General features: G+C 40.9%; 1 protein-coding gene across 2 annotated transcripts; it reads left to right on the forward strand.

The window, feature by feature from the left end:
* The first annotated feature begins 611 nt into the window (after window positions 1-611).
* On the forward strand, window positions 612-6,071 carry MYCN (MYCN proto-oncogene, bHLH transcription factor). Of its 2 annotated transcripts, none has more exons than XM_082755819.1 (3): window positions 612-676; window positions 3,174-4,015; window positions 5,137-6,071. In XM_082755819.1, the coding sequence occupies exons 2-3, from the start codon at window positions 3,277-3,279 to the stop codon at window positions 5,733-5,735; spliced, it is 1,338 nt and encodes a 445-aa protein (XP_082611945.1). In that variant the 5' UTR covers window positions 612-676; window positions 3,174-3,276; the 3' UTR covers window positions 5,736-6,071. The 2 variants fall into 2 exon arrangements, with proteins under 2 accessions (XP_082611945.1, XP_082611944.1); XM_082755818.1 differs by lacking the exon at window positions 612-676 and adding an exon at window positions 2,132-2,270.
* The last annotated feature ends 15,920 nt before the right edge of the window (window positions 6,072-21,991 follow it).

Consider the following 21,991-nt stretch of genomic DNA (forward strand, 5'->3'; position numbering starts at 1 on the left):
AGGGGGTCTGGCAGGACTTGCTGCCTGCCTAGTGGCCATTTTCGAGCGGCTGGCAGCCACTGCTGGCGCTGCCACCCTTACTGTGGCAGCCGTAATGGCTGGGTCCCCACAGGTGAGGCGGGTGGGATAGCAGCCGCCATTTTGCCTCCCCTGGCGACCCCGCGCTGCTGCTGCTCCTGTTCGCGGTTCCCCGCCGGGCACCCCAACAAGAGTGCAAATGCTTTAATGCCTCCCCTTCCCTGAGGCCTCACAGCTTTGGCCACTGAAGCACAACATGTAGGCGAGGGGGCATCGCCACGCGGGAGGGCGCAGCCCGAAGGCTGCGATATGGGGGGAGGTGGGGGGCAGGGGACGTGATAAAGGAGCCAGTTTGGAAGACCCCAGGCTCATCCCCACCACCAAGCGAGGGAAAGGACGGAAGGAGGCGGCGCAGCCCCCTCCGCACACAAAGCGGCCGCCCGCCGGCAGCCATCCTGCGAGCAACGCCCCGCAGTCCCCGCCTCAACCTGCAGCCTATGAGCGAGGAGGCGCCACCCCGCAGCGGCCACCGGATCGCGATCGCTCGCCACCGGGCTCGCCCCCCTCCGCCAAGCTCCGCCGACGAGACAGCGCCGCGCTCCCGGCCCCGCCGCCCTCCCGGCCCCGCCGCGCCCGCGGGGAAGGAGCCGAGAGAGCGGTGGGTGCCCGGCGGCCGGGGGGGGGAAGATGAGGTGGGAGCCGTGCCGAGCTCCGCCGGCCCTCCGCAAGGTGTCGCCGTCCGCAGCGGAAAGCCGGGGCCCGCGGCGGCTCCGCCGAGTGTTCACGTCCCGGGCGGCGGGGAGGGAGAGAGGGGGGCGCGGGGCGGGGGGTGTGCGTTGGGGGGGGATGCGGGCAAACCCCGCTTGTCTGAGGGAGGTGCTCGTTCCGGCAGGATGGTTATTAACAATTTGCAAAGCCCCCAGTCGGGAGCCACTCCGTCTTCCAGCCACTTCTTTATTCCTCTTTTTTTTTATTATCATTATTTTTTTTCATTTTTTTTTTCTCGCCCTGGGTGTCGCCGCGGCTTGGGGGATGCCGCTCCTCCCGTGAGCGCCCCCCCCTTGCTGCGGGGACGAGGGGAGGGGGCGACCCGAAGGGGACGGAGCTGGGGCACGGCTCGGCTCGGCTCGGGGCAGCCGGGCCCCCCCTCGCGTGCAGCGGGACCGGGCCCTCGCCCTGCCCCGCATAAAGAGCAAATGGGGCTTTTGGCGCCAAACGCCAGGCGCCTCCCTGCCTTATGGAAATCAGGAGGTGGGGTTTTGCTGCTCTCGCTTCACCCCCCGTCTTAATTTTTTATTTTTTTTTTTTAATGCCTCCCCGGGTGTGTCAGCTTTTGCTGTCCTTTTTTTTTTTTTTTTTTTTTTTTTGGTGTGTGGGGGAAATAATAGCTAGGAGCTTCAAAGCCTGCCAGTGACAGTCATCTGTCTGCAAGCAAAGGGTGGTTGTGGAGGCTTGGGTTAGCCTCGGGGGCTGCGCGGGCTCAGTAAAGTGCAACATACAAGATCATCTGCTTTTTTTTTTTCCTTTTTCTTTTTTTTTTTTTTTCCCCTTTTTTCCCTTTCCCCCCAGCCCCCCGCCACTCCTCCCCCTTGCAACACCCACCACCATCACCAAGGAGGTAAGAAGAGGAAGCTGCAGGGTCTGGGCTGTAATAAGCAGGAGGACAAAAACCCAATGAAATAAACACAATTCCCCATCGCGTTCGAGTCGCGAAATCAGGGAGGATGGGAATGGAGAGGAAGTGCAGGGGCATTGCAGTGCGTGAATGGGTTTTTCATTGAGCAGAAGAAAATCCCGGCGGATATTTTGGTTTTGTTTTGGAGCTGTCGCGCTGAGCTCGCCTGGGTTTTGTAGGTGCCTCTTTACTGCTTTGCATTTTTTTTAACGGTTTAATATATTTCAGGAGCAGAAAAATGTACAATACTGGAAGTGATCAGGGGGCGGGGCAGGGGGAGAGCAGCTGAGCCAGGCTCGTTTCTTTGCATTTCATCATAAGGCTTTTAATGGATTTTTTTTTCCCCCCTTTTGGTCGCCGTTTAAGCGTCAGCTGTTCTCAACCCAGCCAAACGCTTTCCCTTCGCGGCACGTTAACCGAGGCGAAGGGAGAGACGCTGAGCGGCTCCTTGGGACTTAAAAAGTCATCTTTTATTTTTATTTTTTTTTTTGTTAAATGTCTGATGCAACCCAGCTCTTGGAAGAGGAATGGGGTGCGGGTGACTGGTCGTGGCTAGCGAGTGGGGGGTCCGGCCGAGGTAAGGGGGCGCGCATTTTCCGCGGGGGAGATGGGGAAAAGTGCTGCTTGCAGGAGGCTTTTAGTGCACCAAGGGGCAAAATCTGCCAAGTTGTCGCCCTCGCAGCCTCTCCATTTGCTCTCGTCTTGAGCTGGAAGAAAGGGGGGACAGAAACTTCTGTACCTTGTTGGCAAATCACAAGGCTTTGTTGGTGGCGCCGGGGTGATTTTAGTGCCTTTTTTTTTTTTTTTTTTCTTTTTTTTTGTAACGTGTGTATGTGAGATTATTACATAAGGTCGATAATTTCTCTTGCTGCTGAATTTCTCCTCCTCCTCCCCCCGTGTGTTTTGTGTGGATTTTTCTCTGGCTCGCTTTGAGTGAATGAACTGGCGATTTGCGAAGTTGCGAAGAGCCCCCTCCGCCCCCTTTTTTGCATCCCCCTCTCTCTTTGCGCTGCTCTGCAGATGACAAAAGGAGTAAACTTCCTCTACTTTTGCTGGCATATTAAGAGGGCTTTCTGGGGAGATTACGGTATCAAAGCCTTGCATCTGTCTACAGTTACTCTGCTGCTTTGAGCATTTGAAGGAGTCCGGGGAGTGCTCTGTGCAGGAGCGCAGAGGTGCTTTGCATCCCTGCCGTACCTTGCTGGGTGTCCTCCCGGAGAGAGCCCTGCACGTCGGAGCTCTACCTGGCCCTTTTCGTTTAATGCCCGAGTCGGGAGGAAAGGTGTGCGATGCATTTTTGCTCGACTTGCAAAAGGCTCCCGGCTTCTTGCTGTTGATGATGGAATTACCGTGTTTTGGTTTTGTTCTGTTTCATGGCTTTTTCACTTAAGAGTAAGGGAGTTACAGTCGCGTCTGTGTGTTTCTTCGTGTTGTAATTATTATTATTTTTTTTTATCATCATTTTTTATTTTTGGTTTAGTTTCAGGTCTTGGGAGGACCTCTCTTTCCCCTTGGTGGAAATACCATAAAACCTGCCTCTAAAACAATTGCCCGACCCGGGAACCCGCAAGAAGACCCCCGTAATGCCAGGAATGGTCAGCAAAAACCCCGACCTCGAGTTTGACTCTTTGCAGCCCTGTTTCTACCCGGACGAAGATGACTTTTATTTGTGCGGCCCGGACTCTGCCCCCCCTGGGGAGGACATCTGGAAAAAGTTTGAGCTGCTGCCCACCCCTCCCCTGTCTCCCAGCCGGGCAGGTCTCCAGGAGCACCCCCCGGGAGGGGGCCCGGTGCCTTGGGGAGGGGCAGCACTGGGGGGCTGCCGCCCCACCGACCACCTGGACTGGGCGTCCGAGCTTCTCCTGCTGCCCCCGGAGGCCGACCTGTGGGGCGGCACGGACGGGGGGGACTTGTTCGAGTCGGGGCTTGGCGTGACCAACAACCTCAACTCCATCATCATCCAGGACTGCATGTGGAGCGGCTTCTCTGCCCGCGAGAAGCTGGAGCGGGCGGTCAGCGAGAAGCTCCAAGGCAAGCCTCCCGCCACCACCACCACTGCCGCCCCGCCACCACCCCCCCCGGCTGCTGCCACCACTGCCCTTGTCACCACCGCCGCCGTCCCTGCCGTGGCAACGGCTGAGTGTGTGGACCCAGCCGTTGTCTTCCCCTTTCCTGTCACCAAAAGGGAGGCAACGGTGACGGGGACGAGCCGAGGGGTGGCGGGCGGCGGGGGGGCGCCACGGGGCTCTCGGTCGCCACGTCCAGCTGGGGACAGCCGGGCCAGCAGCAGCAGCTCTGGAGATGACACCCTTAGTGACTCGGGTGAGTGCATGGGGGGGTGATGGTGGCCTCGAAAGAGAGGAAGGGGCTGGGCGGGGGGTGTGTGGGGTGCGGGTTGGCCAGCAGGCGGCAGCAGGCACGGCAGGGATGGGGATAGCGGCCCCATGGGGAAGGCATGGGCAGGGGTCCGGGGCTGGTGGCCCAGCAGGAGATGGCCCTGAGGGGCAGCAGGACCCTGCTGTGGTGCTGTGAAGCTTCCGTAACTCCTTCTGTCCCCTTATCCTGTGTCCACCATCCCCAGGGGTGTTTTGGGGGTGAGGAGGGTGGTAGTTTCATGATGAACACACGTTTCGTGGAGGGTGGTGAATATGTCCGTAAGTGTCACATTGGGAGGCTGTAGCAGGCTAAGTAGCCTCGCAGAGGATTCCTTGTTTTTGCATGGACAGAACCTAAAATGCCCACAGACATCTCCTGTCTGTGCCTGCACAGAAGTCCAGTTCTGTTGAAAAGTGGTTCCGCCTGTGCCCATAAGCCAATCCATGTGACCATCAGCATAAACTTGGTGATCCATCCCGGGCTGCAGAGCCTGCTGTCCCTTTAATGTCTGGTTTGACAGCTTTGGGTGAGGAAGCACTTCCAACAGCTGTCTTCTTGGCAGAGCACCAAACGCCGGCTTAAAGGGTCCCCGGCGGGAGCAGCTTCACCTTCTGCATTAGAACAAACCCAGCAATTGTTTAGTTTTCCGGCTGCTTTTCCACCAAGCAAGGGCTGTGTTGTGAGTCTGTGCATGCATTTTGCACCCCAGCTCCACAGCTGTATTAAAAATTCATACATTCTGTATGAAAACTCTTTCTGCCACTGAGATCAGTTGGGTGGGAGCCCCACTTTTCTTGAAAAGTAGAGGCAGTTAAAAAAAAACAAACAAAAAGTTGTTAAACTTTCAGAAATCACTTTTCTTTAGTTATTTTGTACATATTTTGTACTTTTCTAGAGCCATAGTTGATTTTAGCTGGTGGGCACAGCCTATTTTTACAAATACCAGTTATTTCATTACTGCTTTTAATGTACATGTTTTGTCAGTAAATACATCTGGTTTAATACTTGTTCAGAGTAGTTTCTGAAGGAATAACATCTTTCTTTTTTTTACTTTTTGTCACCAAAAGATGATGAAGACGAGGAGGAAGAGGATGAAGAAGAAGAAATAGATGTTGTGACAGTGGAGAAAAGACGCTCCTCCTCCAACAAGGCTGTTACGACTCTTACTATCACAGTGCGTCCTAAAAATACCACTTTTCCATCAGTCAGGACACAGCAGAATGAACTGATCTTAAAGCGTTGCGCACCAATTCACCAGCAGCATAATTATGCCGCTCCTTCTCCATACATGGAGAGTGAAGATGCTCCACCACAGAAAAAGTTAAAAACTGAGGTGCCCCGTCCAGTAAAACCCATGATCCAACCAAAGTCTAAGAGTTCAAGTCCTCGAAACTCGGATTCAGAGGATAGTGAACGTCGACGTAACCACAATATCCTGGAGCGTCAAAGGCGTAATGATCTACGGTCAAGTTTCCTCACATTAAGGGACCATGTTCCAGAACTGGTTAAAAATGAGAAAGCTGCAAAAGTTGTGATCTTGAAAAAAGCCACTGAATATGTCCATTCTCTTCAGGCAGAGGAGCAGAAGTTATTGCTAGAAAAGGAGAAATTGCAAGCCAGACAACAACAGCTGGTAAAGAAAATAGAGTTCAAGCGGACTTGCTAAGCTTTTTTTTTTAAAAAATTTTTTTTTTTTTGGCTGACCAGGACAGTCATTGCCACTTTGCACATTTTTGATTCTTTAAAAAAATTGTGTTTTTTGACGTTAAGAATGTTGGTTTTACTTTCAATCCAGTCCCTGAAGTAATTGACAAACTATATTATCCGGGTACGGAGCAAATGGATGTTCTTGCAAGGAGCTTATTGCAAGACAACCAAACAACAATGGACTGCCTTTGTTTTTGTTTTTTTTTTTTTTTTTTTTGTTAAGAACTGTAGATGGTGGGGATTTTTTTTTTTTATTGTTGTGAGCATTTGGAGCTGCTGATGACATATAGTTGAGTTTAAAACATTCACTCCTAATTTTTATGGTGCTTATGTTCTAACAGATGTTACTTTAGGGGTTAGCATTTGTACCCCTGTGGGAATTTTCTGTAAATACCATCTACACACTTGCCTTTTGTACATGTCTTGGGTTATGAGAGGTGGCTTTTGCTACCAGTATTAGACTGGAAGTTCATACCTAAGTACTGTAATACCTCAATGTTTGAGGAGCATGTTTTTGTATACAAATATATTGTTAATCTCTGTTATGTACTGTACTAATTCTTACATTGCCTGTATACTTTAGTATGATGCTGATACATAACTAAATTTGATACTTATATTTTCGTATGAAAATGAGTTGTGAAAGTTTTGAGTAGATATTACTTTATCACTTTTTTGAACTAAGAAACTTTTGTAAAGAAATTTACTATATATGCCTTTTCCTAGCCTGTTTCTTCCAGTTAATGTATTTGTTAATGTTTGGTGCATAGAACTGGGTAACTGCAAAGTTCTGTGTTTAATTTCTTCCGATGTACATTTAGTGCTGCGTCTTATAGCACTTTGAAATACCTCATGTTTATGAAAATAAATAGCAATTACATGATATGCTATGTACTATTTTTCTTTTAAATTAAGTTCTTTAAAATAAAATCTTTATCTTTGCAATGTTCATGCAATACAAAAACATGGTCCCATATCATGGGCGAGTAAGCTTTCAAACTTGATGCTCTATGAAAAGTCAGCTAGCTAGGACATCTGCATATCTAAAAACTGTAAGAACAGTTTTTCAATTCTTTCACACTTCAGATATCTCTTGTGGTGTCAGGATCATTGCAGGGGACTGGACATACCACAGTTAACAGAAAGACTCCAGTGTCATGAGGACTTCTGGAATATGGACCTGTATGCGGAGAATTGTAAAGGGAGCTGCTGAGGGATTGGCCACATGGAGCAGACAGGTGAAAAGTAAATGGTGAAGGTAGACTTTACTACAGAAAATGAAATATTTGTAGTAAACCAAGATCTTATTGGGCAGTTCTTATTTGCATTACAAAAGGCGTATCCCTAAAGCTGTCCATCATTGCACAGAAGGATTGATGTTCTTTCTTGTCTAGCCAAAGATCCTGCTTGTTACCACTGTGCTAAGTTACTGAAGAATAAAAATCACAGGGAAGTTACAGTTCTGAGGTACAGAGAGCTGCAAGGCATGCGTCAAGTGGTATGTATGTGGTCTGAACAAAATTCGGCAGGTTGCTTTCTGAAGTGGTGTGATGGCATTTTGTGTGACAGGAGCAAGACTTGCAAATTGTGAAATATATTTGGTTGTATTTTCGTTGGCTTCTTAAGATGAAGGAGCTATTTTATTTTCTGGACTGCACAGGTATTTGTGATGCTGTCTTTTCCCTGCACTGAACCTGAAAAATAAGGTGTGGGTCACTGAACAGTGACCAGTAAATGTTATAAGGATGAACTTGCAAGGAGCTAATCTGGGACATCCTACCCTTCAGTTATGATACAGGGGATGTAGATTGCTTGGTGTATGGAGCATCTCCTTTGCCATGAGATAACAGAGTAAGACCAGTATGGGAACAAAATCACAGTAGCATATGTGCCATATATCCATGCCCTACAGTAGCTTGTTTGTGTACCCACAGCCTGTGCATTCTTGGGCCCCAGCCAACTTCTGTACCAAGAACATTTGGAATTGAACTTCTGTTCCAGTGCAGCAAACCCAGATCCTCAACTGGCACAAATTTCTACAACGCTTTTTGAATTCAGTTTTGCCACTGGAAGATTTGGTCTGAATATGTAGACTTAATATATCAAAGCAATATATTCTCAAATATTCTCAAAGGAGACTTGAGAACCGCAATAGTTCCATAAATAGAATGTTTATTCTATTCTGCCCTTCCCTGCTCTTCCCTGCCCTTCCCGGAGGACAACTGATCCAAATCCTCCACTCAAATAAAGGGCAAATTCTATGTGAGATCGGGGTGCTCAGAGTCATATGCGGCCAAGTTTTGAATGTCCTCAAGGATCGAGATTCGATAGCTAGACAACACATTTCAATTTTTGACTGCTATGAACATTTTTCTAATATTTCTTTGGAATGTTTCTTGTTGCTGTTTCAGTCCATTGCCTCCCATCTTTCTTGTGTTTAACCTCGAAGAAGCGTCTGGCTCCACCTTTTCTGTAACCTCCCATTATGTAGTTGAAGACAGCAATTACTTCTCCTTTCTTGAGACTGAAAACAGTCCTGTCCTGTATTGTTGTGTTATCCAAGCATTTAGAGTATAATAAAGGTGTCAAATACTCAAGTCTGTTTGGAAATTGAGCACAAAATCCCATTCTGAAAGCCTCTTTTTTTTTTTCGTTTTTTTTTTTCTTTTTTTTTTTCTTCTTTTTTTCTTTTTTTCTTTTTTTCTTTTTTTCTTTTTTTTCTTTTTTTCTTTTTTTCTTTTTTTTCTTTTTCAGTGGGTGATCCTTTTGAATTCGGTGATAAACGTCTGATTAATGTCAATGGAGATAGGATCTGGCCCCATACATTTCAGAAATGCTTCCATATGCTGTAGTGTTTGCTGTGGGTGGGTTTATCTTTCTCTCTCTTTTTTTTTTTTTTTTTTTTTTTTCCCTTTCTCTTTGTAAGTTTCAGGGGTTAATAGGTTTGTTTTCACATTGTTGATGTAGGGAGCAAGTTGTCAAGGGCAAACGTTTCTGTAAATAAAAATCTCGGATGTAGGATGTTATTAAATTGCAATTGTTAAATAGGAGTTTCAGATTCTTTTATATTTACAAGAAATGAAAAGGAGAGGTGTCATAAGACAGCTTTTGAAAAGAAGAGATAAACAATGCATTTGATAATATTTTCAGAAAAATCATTACCTACAAGGGTACATAGAGAAGTACACAGAGACATGGTAACAACAGGAACAAAAGATCCTGCTTCATGCATATCTAGAGTGGAGAGTCCATAAGGACTGTCAAGTATCGAATGGAGAAACTATTCCATTTGGAGTGTTTTTTGTTGGTTTGGTTTCTGTTTTTCATAGACATACCTAGCTTGCATAAAAATGCATACATATCTGGAGAAGCTGTTAGAAGATTTGGCAAGTGCCTAATAACTGCTTATTAAAAGAGGGTATTGCCTATTCCTGAAGGGAAAACCGAATTAGATTAATCACAATCTTATCTGATCACTATAAAAACTCCCAAGTTCTTTTTCACACAAGACAGAATCTGCTGATAGAATCAAATGGTTTTGTCCCAAATCACATTCCTGAGGACAATCTCTTTCCATTTTTTTTTTTTTTTTTCCCCCTAAAAATACCACTAAGAACACAAGGGACTTCAAACACCAAAATTAAATGATTCCCCCATAAACCAGTATAAGTAAAACACCAGCGGGAGAGCTTAAAAAGGTGAAATGTGTTAATGATGTCATTACCACCAGGTCACCTGTTACCATGAGTGCAAAGGAAAGTGCATTTCTCAACCCCCAAGCTGCTGTTATAGCAACTTACCACCAGCTCTTGGCAGAACTTCTTGGGTTTTCATGATGTGTATAATTTGCAGAGGTCACATTTGCTCCTGGTAAATATGCTGATAAACCAAGCTAGAAAAAAAAATGACTTTAAAAGGATCCCATTCTGAGTTTCCTGACTGGTAGCTACTTTAAATCAAAAGATTAATTTTATTTAAAGCTTTAAGGTTGGGATCATTAATTTAACTACTTTTTAATGTAGCATATTGTTTATCACACTCTTGGCGATTGCTTCATGATTTATACCTGGCTTCCTTCCTCTTCCTTGACTCCTTTTCTCCTTTCCTTTTCCCCTTTCTCCTTTATGCTAGAAATGGGGGTTTTCTCTCAGGAACCCAAGGCTATCAAAAGGGCGTCACATCACCCCTGTAAAGTACGCAGAGAATTCGGTAGAAGCATGAGATGTGCAACGCTTCCAGAAGGCTCACAGAAAAATATTGGCCAGGCTGACTGTAGGGCCAGCACAGTGGGCTTTGCCATAGCCCTTCTGGCTAGTGCTGTAGCACCAATACACAGGGTGGCAGCTTGCCCCAGCAGCCTGCCTGAATCCTGAGCCCTCATCTGTGCCCAGACAAGCTTGCTCTTCTTCTGGGCTACCTAAACACAGGCTAGTTTTTGCTTTCTGCTTGTACTGACCCTGCAAGGAGGCTTGGCCCCAGGGAAATGGGCATTTTGGGGTTAGGTTGTGTGTGCAGCTTTGTGCTTCTGCTGGCCAGATCCTTCCTTCAATTAAATTAGGTATATGTGAATTAGGAACAAAGAAGATAAAATGAATTCTCGATCTGTGAGCTAGGAAAAGCCCTTGTATATGTGCTCTATGTATACATTAAAATGTATGCTATACATATGCGTCAGTTCATGAACCCTGCTAAATAAGGCCAAGTCTGTATTTTAACCGAGTAAGTAACAAGACTGGCCAGTTGGTCCTTTGAAGAAAAAGCAAGCAAACAAGTGTATTTTGTTTCCTGTATTTACAATTATTGTGTGACACTCCTAAACAATGCAAAACTAGAAAATTAAACATATCCACAAAATAAATCAATTAATAGCCAGTATTTTTAAACACCCCGGTGAAATGGATGGGTGTGTAGCATGCATCAGACATAACTGAATTAGACCTATTTGTTACTCATCTCTGAACTGTTGAATTAAATTTAATTTGCATAATCATTGTTAGGCTTCATGTATATTATTACAGCTGCTCAGTTTGTGACCTATACCATTTCCCATGATATAGATTTTCCATCCAATATTGCTTTGATAAATTTAAATATTTTAATTTTACAGTAAAATAAGATTGTTTATTTGTCATATTCATGGTCCCAATTTTCCAACCTCATTTGTCTGCTTTAAATGTTTACTGCTTTCTGTGTTATGCTGCATTTATTTAGGCAGATGAACTGTATTCTGTTATTTGTCTGAAACAGGTGAGTTCGTAGTCCTGTGAATTGCTACATTAATCATTACACTATTATGTCTAGAAAAACAGTGTCTAACATCTAAATACAGTCTAGTCTAATGTTAGAGGTAGCATGAATCATGTTTTTGATTTCTTTTAGTTGCATCTTTTAATCTACAGGCATTACAAGCATGGCACATTAAGCACCTCGCTGCTTAGCTTCCTAATTCTCCTTATGTCACCAGCAGAGAGAGACAGGTTCATCCCAAAGGACAGTTCAGAGCATATATTGGGCTTTTACTGGAATGAGACTGTACATTGCTCTGTATCATGGAAGAAAAATGATTGCAATGTGAAAGAGGCAGTTACGGGAACTATGTTAAGGGCTTCTTTATTGCTGTTGGGTACCATCAATGAGTAATTTGACCTGTAGCTGATGTTACTTAACAAATTAAATTTAAAGCAATGCTTTGAGTTGCAGGTTCATAGATGTATTTATTGCAATAAAATAGTGTATGGATGGATGTAGAAGTATGTATGAAGTATACAGTTAATTTAATTGGCATATTTCATTTGTTTCGGCATTATGACATAGGTTTAATAATAATAATGTTGTAAGTAATATTGCATTAAATTTAATTTTATATGTAATTGCTATTGCAATTAATTATGTAGGAAATGGGGGAACTATCCATTATAATCAGAGTGTGGTAGTGGCAAGTACTCATCAAACAATTTTTAATGACTTATATAATTTCTTTCTTTTAAACTCTTCAAATCTTAAATAACCTTGAAATATTGTTATGAATTTGCTTTTTAGTAACTGCTAGTCAAGGATCCTTCCTGAAGAAATTCCCTTTGTCTTCTAAAATTAGATCACATTGGTCACTTTTTTTATACTATTTTTTCAGCCACTGTTTTTAAAGGAACAATGTAAAAAAAAAGGAAATTCTGTATTCAAAGAGTAAAGATTTAGAGATCAAGTATCTTCGATACTCATATCCTTGGCATTACATGCCTGTGACTTTAAGGTAAAATTTTGTTTCTGGACTGCATGTGGAGTTATGAGGAAAATGTTGATTTAGTATGAGGAATGTGAAAAAGGGAAAGGAAAAGAGAGGAAGAGGAAGAGGAAGAGGAAGAGGAAGAGGAAGAGGAAGAGGAAGAGGAAGAGGAAAAAGTGCAAGTGATAAAGACTTCATTATTTTCCCTACAAATGTAATCAGTCATATAAAAGGGAGTAAAATCAGACCTACTAGACAATGGTGATGCTTGAGTGTATTCTTGCAGGATTTATTCTGGTGTTCCACAGCAAGAGTAAAGACTGGATATTTTATCTCCAAAATGAGTGCCCTAGCAAGCAGCATGTACAATTTCCTTTTGTTTTTGCTTTTGTTTTTGTGGGAACATCATAGAGTCCTTCAATCCATCATCTATTTCTAGCTGTAGTGTGGAGAGACCCATCATGTGTTAATGTCTTGGACATGATCAGAGCATGCCTACAGGATTTTGCAGTACTGGTGAGATGGGTGTTGTCTGTCTCATTTCAAGAATATCACAAAGCTTTGGCATCCACTAAGTGAGTCTCTGAGCAGTTCATTAAGTTCAGAGCAGTATTTTGGCCACTTTACACATATGATGAATGGAATTCAGGAGGCTTAGGGGTTAGTAGCAGTTGAGGACAGGACTGGAGAAAGTCAGTTATTTAAGCATAGATATAGATGTCACAGCACATAAATCTAAAATCTACAGTTTCCTACCACCAAATTATTTGTATAAATGTTTGTCCTGTGAAACTGAAGGGTGTTTAAACACCTGTACAGGGTCTGTGAATGCGGCCCTAAAGGACAAGGAATAAAACAGCATAGAATGCAATGCAACGGAACAGAATGGAACGGAACAGAACGAGACAGAACGGGACAGAACAGAACAGAACAGAACAGAACAGAATAGAATAGAATAGAATAGAATAGAGTAGAATAGAATAGAATAGAATAGTTCAATTTGAAGGGGCCTTCAAAGATTATCCAGTCCAACTGCCTAACCACTCCAGGACTAACCAAAAGTTAAAGAATGTTATTAAGGGCATTATCCAAATGCTGCTTGAACAATGACAGGCATCAACCACCTCGTAGGAAGCCCATTCCAGTGTTTGGCCAACCTCATGGTAAATAATTTTTTTCCTAACGTCCAGTCTAAACTAAACCTTCCTGGCACAGCTTTGTGCCAGCTTTGTATGCAGGTTTTAGATTGCTAAAGTAGCTGCTAAACAGAGAACAACACAGAACTGCCAACAGCCTTTAATAAATAAGCCTTTCCCTGAAAGTTGCAATGCTTTATTTATTTATTCATTTATTCTTCATTTGTTTATTTTAGGAAAAGTTTAGAAGTACATGCTTTATATTCCTCTATCCTAAGAAATTGGGAATGTTAGGTTTCTCCCTTTAGAACTGCACGAGCTTTTAAGTAAGGATTAGAAAATTCTTATTTAATAAATAAATAAATAAATAAACAACAACAACAATAACAACAACAACGAAAGACAAAAATCTAACAGAAATGCATTTTTTTTCTGTTTTATCTAGAAACCTGCTCATGAAAAGTATAGTGTAAACTGTTTCTGAGGGCTTTTTGTTTCTCATATTTTCCTACAAGCATTAGTTTTGGTCATGGTTCCCAGGCACCACTCCTGAGTCACATCCTCAATATTTATAATTAGAATTGTAGCTTTTCTCTAAAAGCTCTACTTCAGGCCAAAAGAGCCTGGGTAGAATGTCATGTGCTTCAGCTCCAATGTGTTATTTTTTCAGTATGTACATATAAGGATTTCTTGCATGAGTGGAATAGGAACGTAGGTATACAAAATAGCATTGGAAATATAGTGTTGTGAATCTATATGAACCTTTCTTCCTTCAGGCTTACATTAATGTTGCTAATGAAGCTATGTAATGGTGTAATATGCTACAGTATTTAACTTTTAAATATTTTTATGATGTTTTGATTTATGACTTCTGGTTTTACTTTTTTGCCTCCCTCAGATAAGTAACCATGCACGAGGCAAGGGGGATTCACCTGACCATATAGATACCAACTCTTTTCTGCCAATAAAGAAAACGCATTTTTAGCACTCAATTAATTTAATCTTTAAATAATTATTTGAAATAATACAAATTAATCTTGCCCTAGAGGTACCCATTTTTTTTTTATAGACTATAGTGGAGCCTTGGATGACCAGATACATATACCAACACTGTAGATATCTAACATGGGGTTCACCATAAGAGACCTAGATCTAGATGTGTTTGTACAGATACCTAACTGAAAGCTTGATGTCTAAGTCCTGTTTAGGTCAATGGAGTCTGGAGAGTGATTCAGCATAGATGTCTATTTCAGGATGAATTGAATTAGTTCTCTAGTGCACAGGTAAACACCTATGTATTAACAACTAATTTCAAGAGTCCCACTACTTGTGTCTTCAACAAATTTCTTTCACTCATTGGAAGGTTTTTCTTGAATTAGTCAAGTGATCTTAAATCCCATTCCATCTAGGTTGTCTTTTCTGCAGCACTCAAGCAAGGAAAATGATATTTTGCTTTGGTTTTCTATAATAATATCTCCATAACTTATGTACCTTTATATTTCTTTTGTCTTTTCACATATCCTGCTTATTATCAATGTATAGCAGTACTCATCATTGCCAGAAAATTGTCTACGTTACTGATAAAATTTCCTAAAATATCTCTCAGGTTACTGTATTGCATGGTGAGCAGGACCTTATTTTCTGCTTCTCAGAACCTACACAAAGCTCAATTACAAGGCATGCTGATATATTTTAGATGTTGATAAACTGACAACGTTTTAAGTTAAATGAAATGATAGCACAACTCACTTGGTTTTCATAGAAGAATAAAAAGTAAAGCAACAGACGAAAAACAGAGCAGATGAGTGTTTAGAAAAATCACTATTAACTTCTGCAGCTAGATCTGTTATATGACTTCTTATAGTTCTAACTTTACCAGAGATTACCTTCACCTTTACCTTCAATTGTTTCTACAGTACAGTTACTGTAGTAGTACTTATAGACCTATTTCTCTGTTCCTTTTAAAAAATTACTTCTTTTCACAGCTCCTGTGGTCTTTGATAACTGCTTCATATCAATCCCTTCTCAATACCATGTCAATCCATCTTTTGATTCAAACACTTAAATTAGTCTTTTTTTTTTTTTTTTTTTTTTTTTTTTTTGATTTGCAGTCTTGTTCACCCTTACTAATAGTTATCTTATGTTTTAATGTAATTTTGTTATTTAAGTATAAAACACAGGGTCCCATTCTATGACCTGTTGAACTCTTGGTGAATGGCTGTAACTGCTGACCTCAGTAGAAAAGTATAAAGCATGAACCCAAGGCATGTAATGATGTCTAAATAAAAATTCTAAGTATACCAAGTTACATTGAATTGTATTTTATATTCTTTCACTCTTTGGAGTTCTGAAGTTCTCACCGGCGTTTGTTTGTGAAAGGGCATTTTATGAAAATGCAAGCATGTAATTAGAATAGAACAGATAGAATAAAGCATAACAAATTAGTATTGTTTCACTTTTGTCAGAGGTAGAAGGGGTTTTAAAGAATAAATTTTGTTCTTCTGGAACAACTTAAGGATATCGATTCAATCTTAACCAAGGAGCAGTTGAGTTACTCATGAACTTTATATCTTTATATCTTTCTTTTCTGCTGCTGGTGTTGACAATATGTAGTGCTTGGATGCTTAAGTTATATAAGCACCAGTGAAAATAAACAGCAATTAGAAGTGGTCAAGAATAAGACATTTGGCTATTGATCCTCTTGATTATATGTTTATTTTTTATGTAATGTTTTTCATCTCTTTAAAAAAAAGAAAAAAAGAATAGCAATAAAACAAAACAGATCTTGGACACCTAGTGTTTTTCTTATCAGAATTCTTTAATCTCGAATCTTCTGGAATCAGTCTAGTAGCAAGCATCTATAATGTGTGTGTGTTATCACCTTTTTCTCTCATCACCTCTTAAACTTTGGGGATCTTGGTTCTAGAAGTACCAAATAAAATTCAGACCATATATTAACAGGCATAAAGAAACAGAGATTAAATGATCACAGATAGTTAAGAGAAAAGATTAGCTGCTGCTAAGGACTGATTTAGCAGTCACTTGGTCTTATTTAATGTGGTATCCACAATGAAGCCTACTTTTTATGAGAAATTTTAGCTAATGTCCACATTAAACCCCAAACCTGCATGATGGTTTAGAGTGTATTTAAATTTTACACCAGAATAGGCGTTCCTAGACCTGCTTGTATATTATTGTATATAAACACGTTGCCAACAACATCCAACCCTATGTATTTTCATGTATATGCAGCTGACCACTTTACTATGCTGGAGATGAGATGAGTGCAGTTTGGGAGTCCCAGCCAAGAACATTTAAGCTCATTTCAGAAGAAATGTCCTTGATTTTTCTCCCATTGACTAGGTAATAATGACCCCCAAAAGATTTTACTTTGCATTTACTGTTCATTTGTTCCGGTTGCCCAGAAAACAGACCCGATATAGTGTAGCACCTTGGGAGCCAATGGCATTAGGACAGATTATGCCAGTTGAGGAGCTGGAGTTGAAATAAATTGAGAAACCTGATTACAACTGTGCCATTGTACATGCAGAAAAGTATTTGAAGTCCTTCAATGTTTTGTCATGACCACATGTAGATATGATTTTTAATGCCTTAAACCCCCTTAATCAAGATTTTAGTTTTAAAAATTGTTATTAAACATCTTTGCCCAAAATATATTTGATATACCACAAATGTCGCCTACATCTCAGCAAATATGCACTGTGATTAAAGGGAATAATCTCTCAAGAGAGGTTTATAATCATTTTAATTACCCTGGACTTAATAAAAGGAGTTAAGGGATTTAATAAAAGGGCATTAAGAGATTGCCAAAGGGTTAAATATATATATTTTTATAAGAAAAATTGCAAAGCTTCTGTGGCTTTGAGGTGGGAAGGTGGGAAGTCTTAGTGGGAAAAGAGGAGGAGGTGAGCAAAAGTCAAGATGAGGATTAGTGTCAATTAAGCTTCCCTTTGAACCTCCTAACTTGCATATGTAGAACCTGACACAGATGAAAATATTTGCAATTTCCTGGGCCACACTGGGCCAGAGAGATTGGTACAGCTCTCTGACCTCCAGGAAACTGCAAGGGAGTGAAGAAAAGATACAAAAACAGCCAATTTCTTCTAGGTCTGTGGTAAGATATTTCAGAGATAGTTCAGAGGAGGAGATCTGGATTAAATGAGAGTCAGTAGACTCTCAAACAGTTTGTTTGTTTTTGATCTACCTTAGATCAAAACTAAACAAATTCTCTGCCCTATTCCTCATCCTCTGCTCTTAAGTTTCAGGTTAGCACAGAATTTAGTTTATTTCTAGTCTTTTGGAATATAATAGTAGTAATTAGAGATGAGAAGATAAAAGACCAACAATCTTCAGACAGGAAATTCTATAGCACTTACAAAACAAGCCAAAATCCAATACACAAACGCCTACAATGTTGCCTCACATCATCCTTACACTGAATCAAACACAAAGCTGTATCCAGAGAGGTAAGATGGAGATCCAAATGTGGATACATGAACATAAATCAGTACAAGTTTTCTTGAAGGTTTTGTTGGCTGTAAGTAAAATGACTTGCTTAGGTTTTCCAGTTCGGGTTAACACACATTTCATGCATTTTCCATTTCCAAACACTACAGTCTTTCAATGCTGGGCTGAATCCTTTCTCCTAGTTGTGGGTGTTCCTGTAAGCCTCAGGGGTAGACATTCTGCAGAAGCAGACACAGAGAAGTGCCTTGGGGCTTATAATGCTTATTTTCTTCTGTACACCAGAAAAGGAATAAGATAGAAACAGACACCTTGGATAATTTTATATGACCATATATAATATGCCTCTTCTTATAACCATTTCCCCTTCCCTCTGTCCCCAGAGACCACCCCTCTGGTATGCAGAGAAACCTGGTGCTGAAGTTAGCATTCAGAAATGAAATTTAAACATGAGAGAAGGCAAGAAAAGCAAATCTGTACCCCCCTTTATCGTTCAAAATACCAAGAAATCTTCAGATAAATGGGGCAGCACAACATTGTTTTAAAAATCAAGGCTAACAGCTGTTCATACATACACGTGCATGTTTCTTCTTTTCTTTTTCTTTTCTTTTCTTTTCTTTTCTTTTCTTTTCTTTTCTTTTCTTTTCTTTTCTTTTCTTTTCTTTTCTTTTCTTTTCTTTTCTTTTCTTTTCTTTTCTTTTCTTTCTTAATGAAATGGAGTAGCAGAAGAACTTCAATATTTTAGGTAATTGGTATACTCAATCAGGTATTATAGGAGAAACTATCTAAATATGAATTTTGAGCAGGTCAGTGCAGCCACACTACCTTTGTTCTGAACTCTACACAGTTGTAATTCAAACAAACATTACTGAGCAAAATACATGTATTATTCTGTTAATGAATGAAACCTAGTCATTTTTGATGCTGCTGTTGAAAAAAAAAAAAAAAAAAAAAAAGATTGATTCACAGCAGAGCAATTCAAGAGGGTTGTTTCTGCTCTTGGAAGAAACAAGAAAACAAATATTTAAATAAATAAATCCCTAGACAACTAACCTGCAAAACAATTACTATTATTATTATTTTACACTGGGAGCTTCTCATAAATAGTAAAGTCAACTTATTATTTTTTTTTCTTTCTCTTTTATTCTTTCAGCTAGAAGCTTAAGGTCTTTACAGTGGAAATACAGCATACGGATTGTAAGCTTCCTGAAGAAAAAGCTGTGTCTTTTTTTTTTTTTTACTGTGGTCAGCTGTCAGCTCCAGTAAGTTGCTGTGTCTCTAAAAAGTTCTCCAGGTCTACATTGAAAAAACTCATAAATATCCAGCAATGTCTTTACATGGACACAATGAAGACTTTCAGTGGGGTTTGTGCATCATGTTCCATTTTAGCAAACCCAGGTAACGTTGTCTCTCTGAGCTGCTAGCTGAAACTGGGGCTGGGGCTCAGCGGTGGCTGATGCCCACCTAACTGTTGGCTGATGTGGTTCCACCCTCCCTGGCAGGCAAGACTTAGATTAGTTTAAATTGCTGTGCAACCGCAGCTTAAATTATCTAACCTGGGTTAGGTAACCCAAGTTAAGAACACACCTTTCTTTGTGGTATGTTTCAGCATGACTTTCATGTTGGTTTTATGTTTCCCACTAAAACAGAGATTGGTACAGAAAGTGAATGTATTCAGAGAAACACTACTGAGCTCCACCAGAGATTTAGCCTTTGGCTACAACAGGCACAGCCCTAAGTCCTGAGAAAATTCCATATACTCCCTGTGACTCATTTCTGCATACCTTGCTCAGGCAAAGCTTCCACTTAACTTAATAGGATATTTTTAAAAAGGGCCAGACTGGCAGTTATACAGGATATAGCTGTCAGATTGTCAGATCAAAAAAAGTTAGTTGGCTTTTTGGGGAGGGGTGGGAGGAGCTGCAGCTGCACAGTATTTTCATAGCACAGGCAGTAGAAAATGCCCCTTTTAACAATATCTTTTTTTTTTTTTTTTTTTTTTTTTTTTTTTTTTTTATGTGTGTGTAAAAATGCATGGGCCTTATTTTTAAGGTTTTTCATCATTCTGGATCATTCTGGTCCAGCTCATGCAATATGTTAAATACATAGGCAGTACTAAGAGCTAAAATTTTATTTCATTACAGTTAAGCACATGTGTAAATGATTTGCTGGATTGAGGCCAGAACGCTTGCTGAATCAAACTGAAATACAGCAATGTCTGTTCCTCCCCCTTAAACAAACAAGCAGTAAATGAAATACAATAAAATAACATTCCCAGAGAAATCTTGTGCTAAAGAAAGAACTGCTGCATTGCTCTATTAGTAATTTGTCTAATGTTCAGTATCTGCATTGTTCTTACAGGTGTAATGCAGTAGTAATTGGGTAAGCCTTACAATTTTATCCTCATGTTATATTGGGCATACGTTTGTAGATGAAGAAAGTAAAATGAAAATAATGTAGTAAAATGAAAATAATGTGAAAACAAAAGCAGGAAATATCATTCCAAATTGCTTGACTTAATAAACTAAGTAATGATACTGCAGTAATTACAGCACCAGTAGAACCTTGAAAAACTCTGGAATCACTTCCCCCAATGCAGGGTGTCCATCCCAGAACTTGGGCAGTGAGACACACCTCATGGAGCTACAGATGCTCATCAAGGTTATTGATTTAATGCCTATTTCTGGTATGAATGGCAAAATGAGAATAATGAGAATAATGAGAATAATGCTAGTTATTAGATATTCTGTATTAATTTTTCAAGCATGCTGAAACATATCCCATCTGTTTTCTATTCTAACTACAGCCAATCCATTATATTTTGATTTTTATCGTACTTTGTTACTAGGAGCATTATGTGCAATGTATTGACAAATAAACCAGAGTACAAGATTACAAAGACTGAAAAAGAAGGAATAACAATTGGACAACAGCAAAAGTCCTACCAAGTACCTGTGAATTGTGAACAATAAGAGCACGTAAAACAGCAGGAATCTCTTTTCATTTCATTCAGTCATAAATCAGGATGTAAACCACAGTGAGTTATTCCTCTGAGGAGGGCACTCTTTTTTGAGGAGGGACTATTTTTTGTCACCTAAATATGCAATGCAGTGCAGAGTTTACAAAACTTTCTTACATGTATATCCCCATTCCCAAAGAGAACAGTACTTTTAAAGCTTTAGGCCTTCAGTAAATCCATGATATTTGACTAGTTGCAGTGGAGTTATGAGTCCTCTTCCACATTCAGGCTTCCTTGGTATTTTAGAATGCTAAAAGCTCTGCAGAGCCTTCTACTCCTCCGCTGAAGTAGGCAGTGAAGGCAGAAGGATTGAGTGATTTGTGCAGCGCTATTGAAGACAAAGGTATTGTGGCTTCAAAGTAGATGCTGTTGATTCCCAGACTTTCTCTCCACCTCTCCTGCTGTCTTTCATCACCAATTTTCTTACAAAGAAATTAATTAACTTAAAGTAGGGCTTAATCATGCCTTCTTCAGACAGTGACCCACCTTGTACATATTCAAGAATGCCCGATTTTGTTTGTTCTGAACTTCCTAATCCTATTTCTTTCTTCTTTTGCTTTGCAATGTTATAATTGTACTATAAACAACTAGAGCTGGGGAAATTAAGAACCAGTGATTAGAAAATTCAATACAGAATGACAAACTGAGCTTGACCCAGTTTCTACTGAAGCCTACTGATTTAGCATTTGGATCTGACAGATTATCTATGAGCTAGTAAGAGGCCCAGGGCACAGACATTAGCAGTGGCCTGTGATTGTCCCCACTGTTACATGATCAGAACGCTTTCTGGCAGCGCTTTGACTCAACTAGCGTTTCCACAGCTGTGTTCAGGCACAGCTGGGGATTAGCAGCAGCCAGGGAGCACTCCCAACAAGCAATCTGGATGTGGCCACCCTGTGCTGGAACGCGTGGGACTTAGTTTTATCAATGCAAACAGCTATGAGCAACCATATATGATGTACCACACCATGACAATTTGACTTAGGTCCAGAGACAGCCTATTGAAATTATTGTAATAAATATAACCATTAATTTTTCATGTCCAAGTGGAAAAAAAAAGGTCTCTCAACTTCAGTCTTTCAATTACTTCTATAATAATCAGACCCAATTAATTCTAGATTTCTTCTAACAAAGCTTTTGTCTTTATGCCAACTAACTTAATTAATTGCAGCTCATATTCATGTGTAGTGCCCAGAAGAGTTTTTCCAAGGTCAAAGGATTTCTCCTGTTGTATTTGGCCATTTACAGGTCCCAGCTGACATACAGAGACAGGTAGGAAATCCAGCCTCCAGTTTTGCCTCTCAGCTTTGTCTCTCACCCCTACTTCAATACAGGACTCTCTTTCTCATTCT

Source organism: Aythya marila, assembly GCF_965140915.1.
Source record: "Aythya marila genome assembly, chromosome: 3".
Taxonomy (NCBI): Eukaryota; Metazoa; Chordata; class Aves; order Anseriformes; family Anatidae; genus Aythya; species Aythya marila.

Bases quoted from the DNA above. Each gene is read 5' to 3' on its own strand.
- MYCN (XM_082755819.1), top strand. From the start codon at position 3,277: ATGCCAGGAATGGTCAGCAAAAACCCCGACCTCGAGTTTGACTCTTTG. The intron at 4,016-5,136 runs GTGAGTGCATGG...TGTCACCAAAAG, and splicing joins TGACACCCTTAGTGACTCGG to ATGATGAAGACGAGGAGGAA.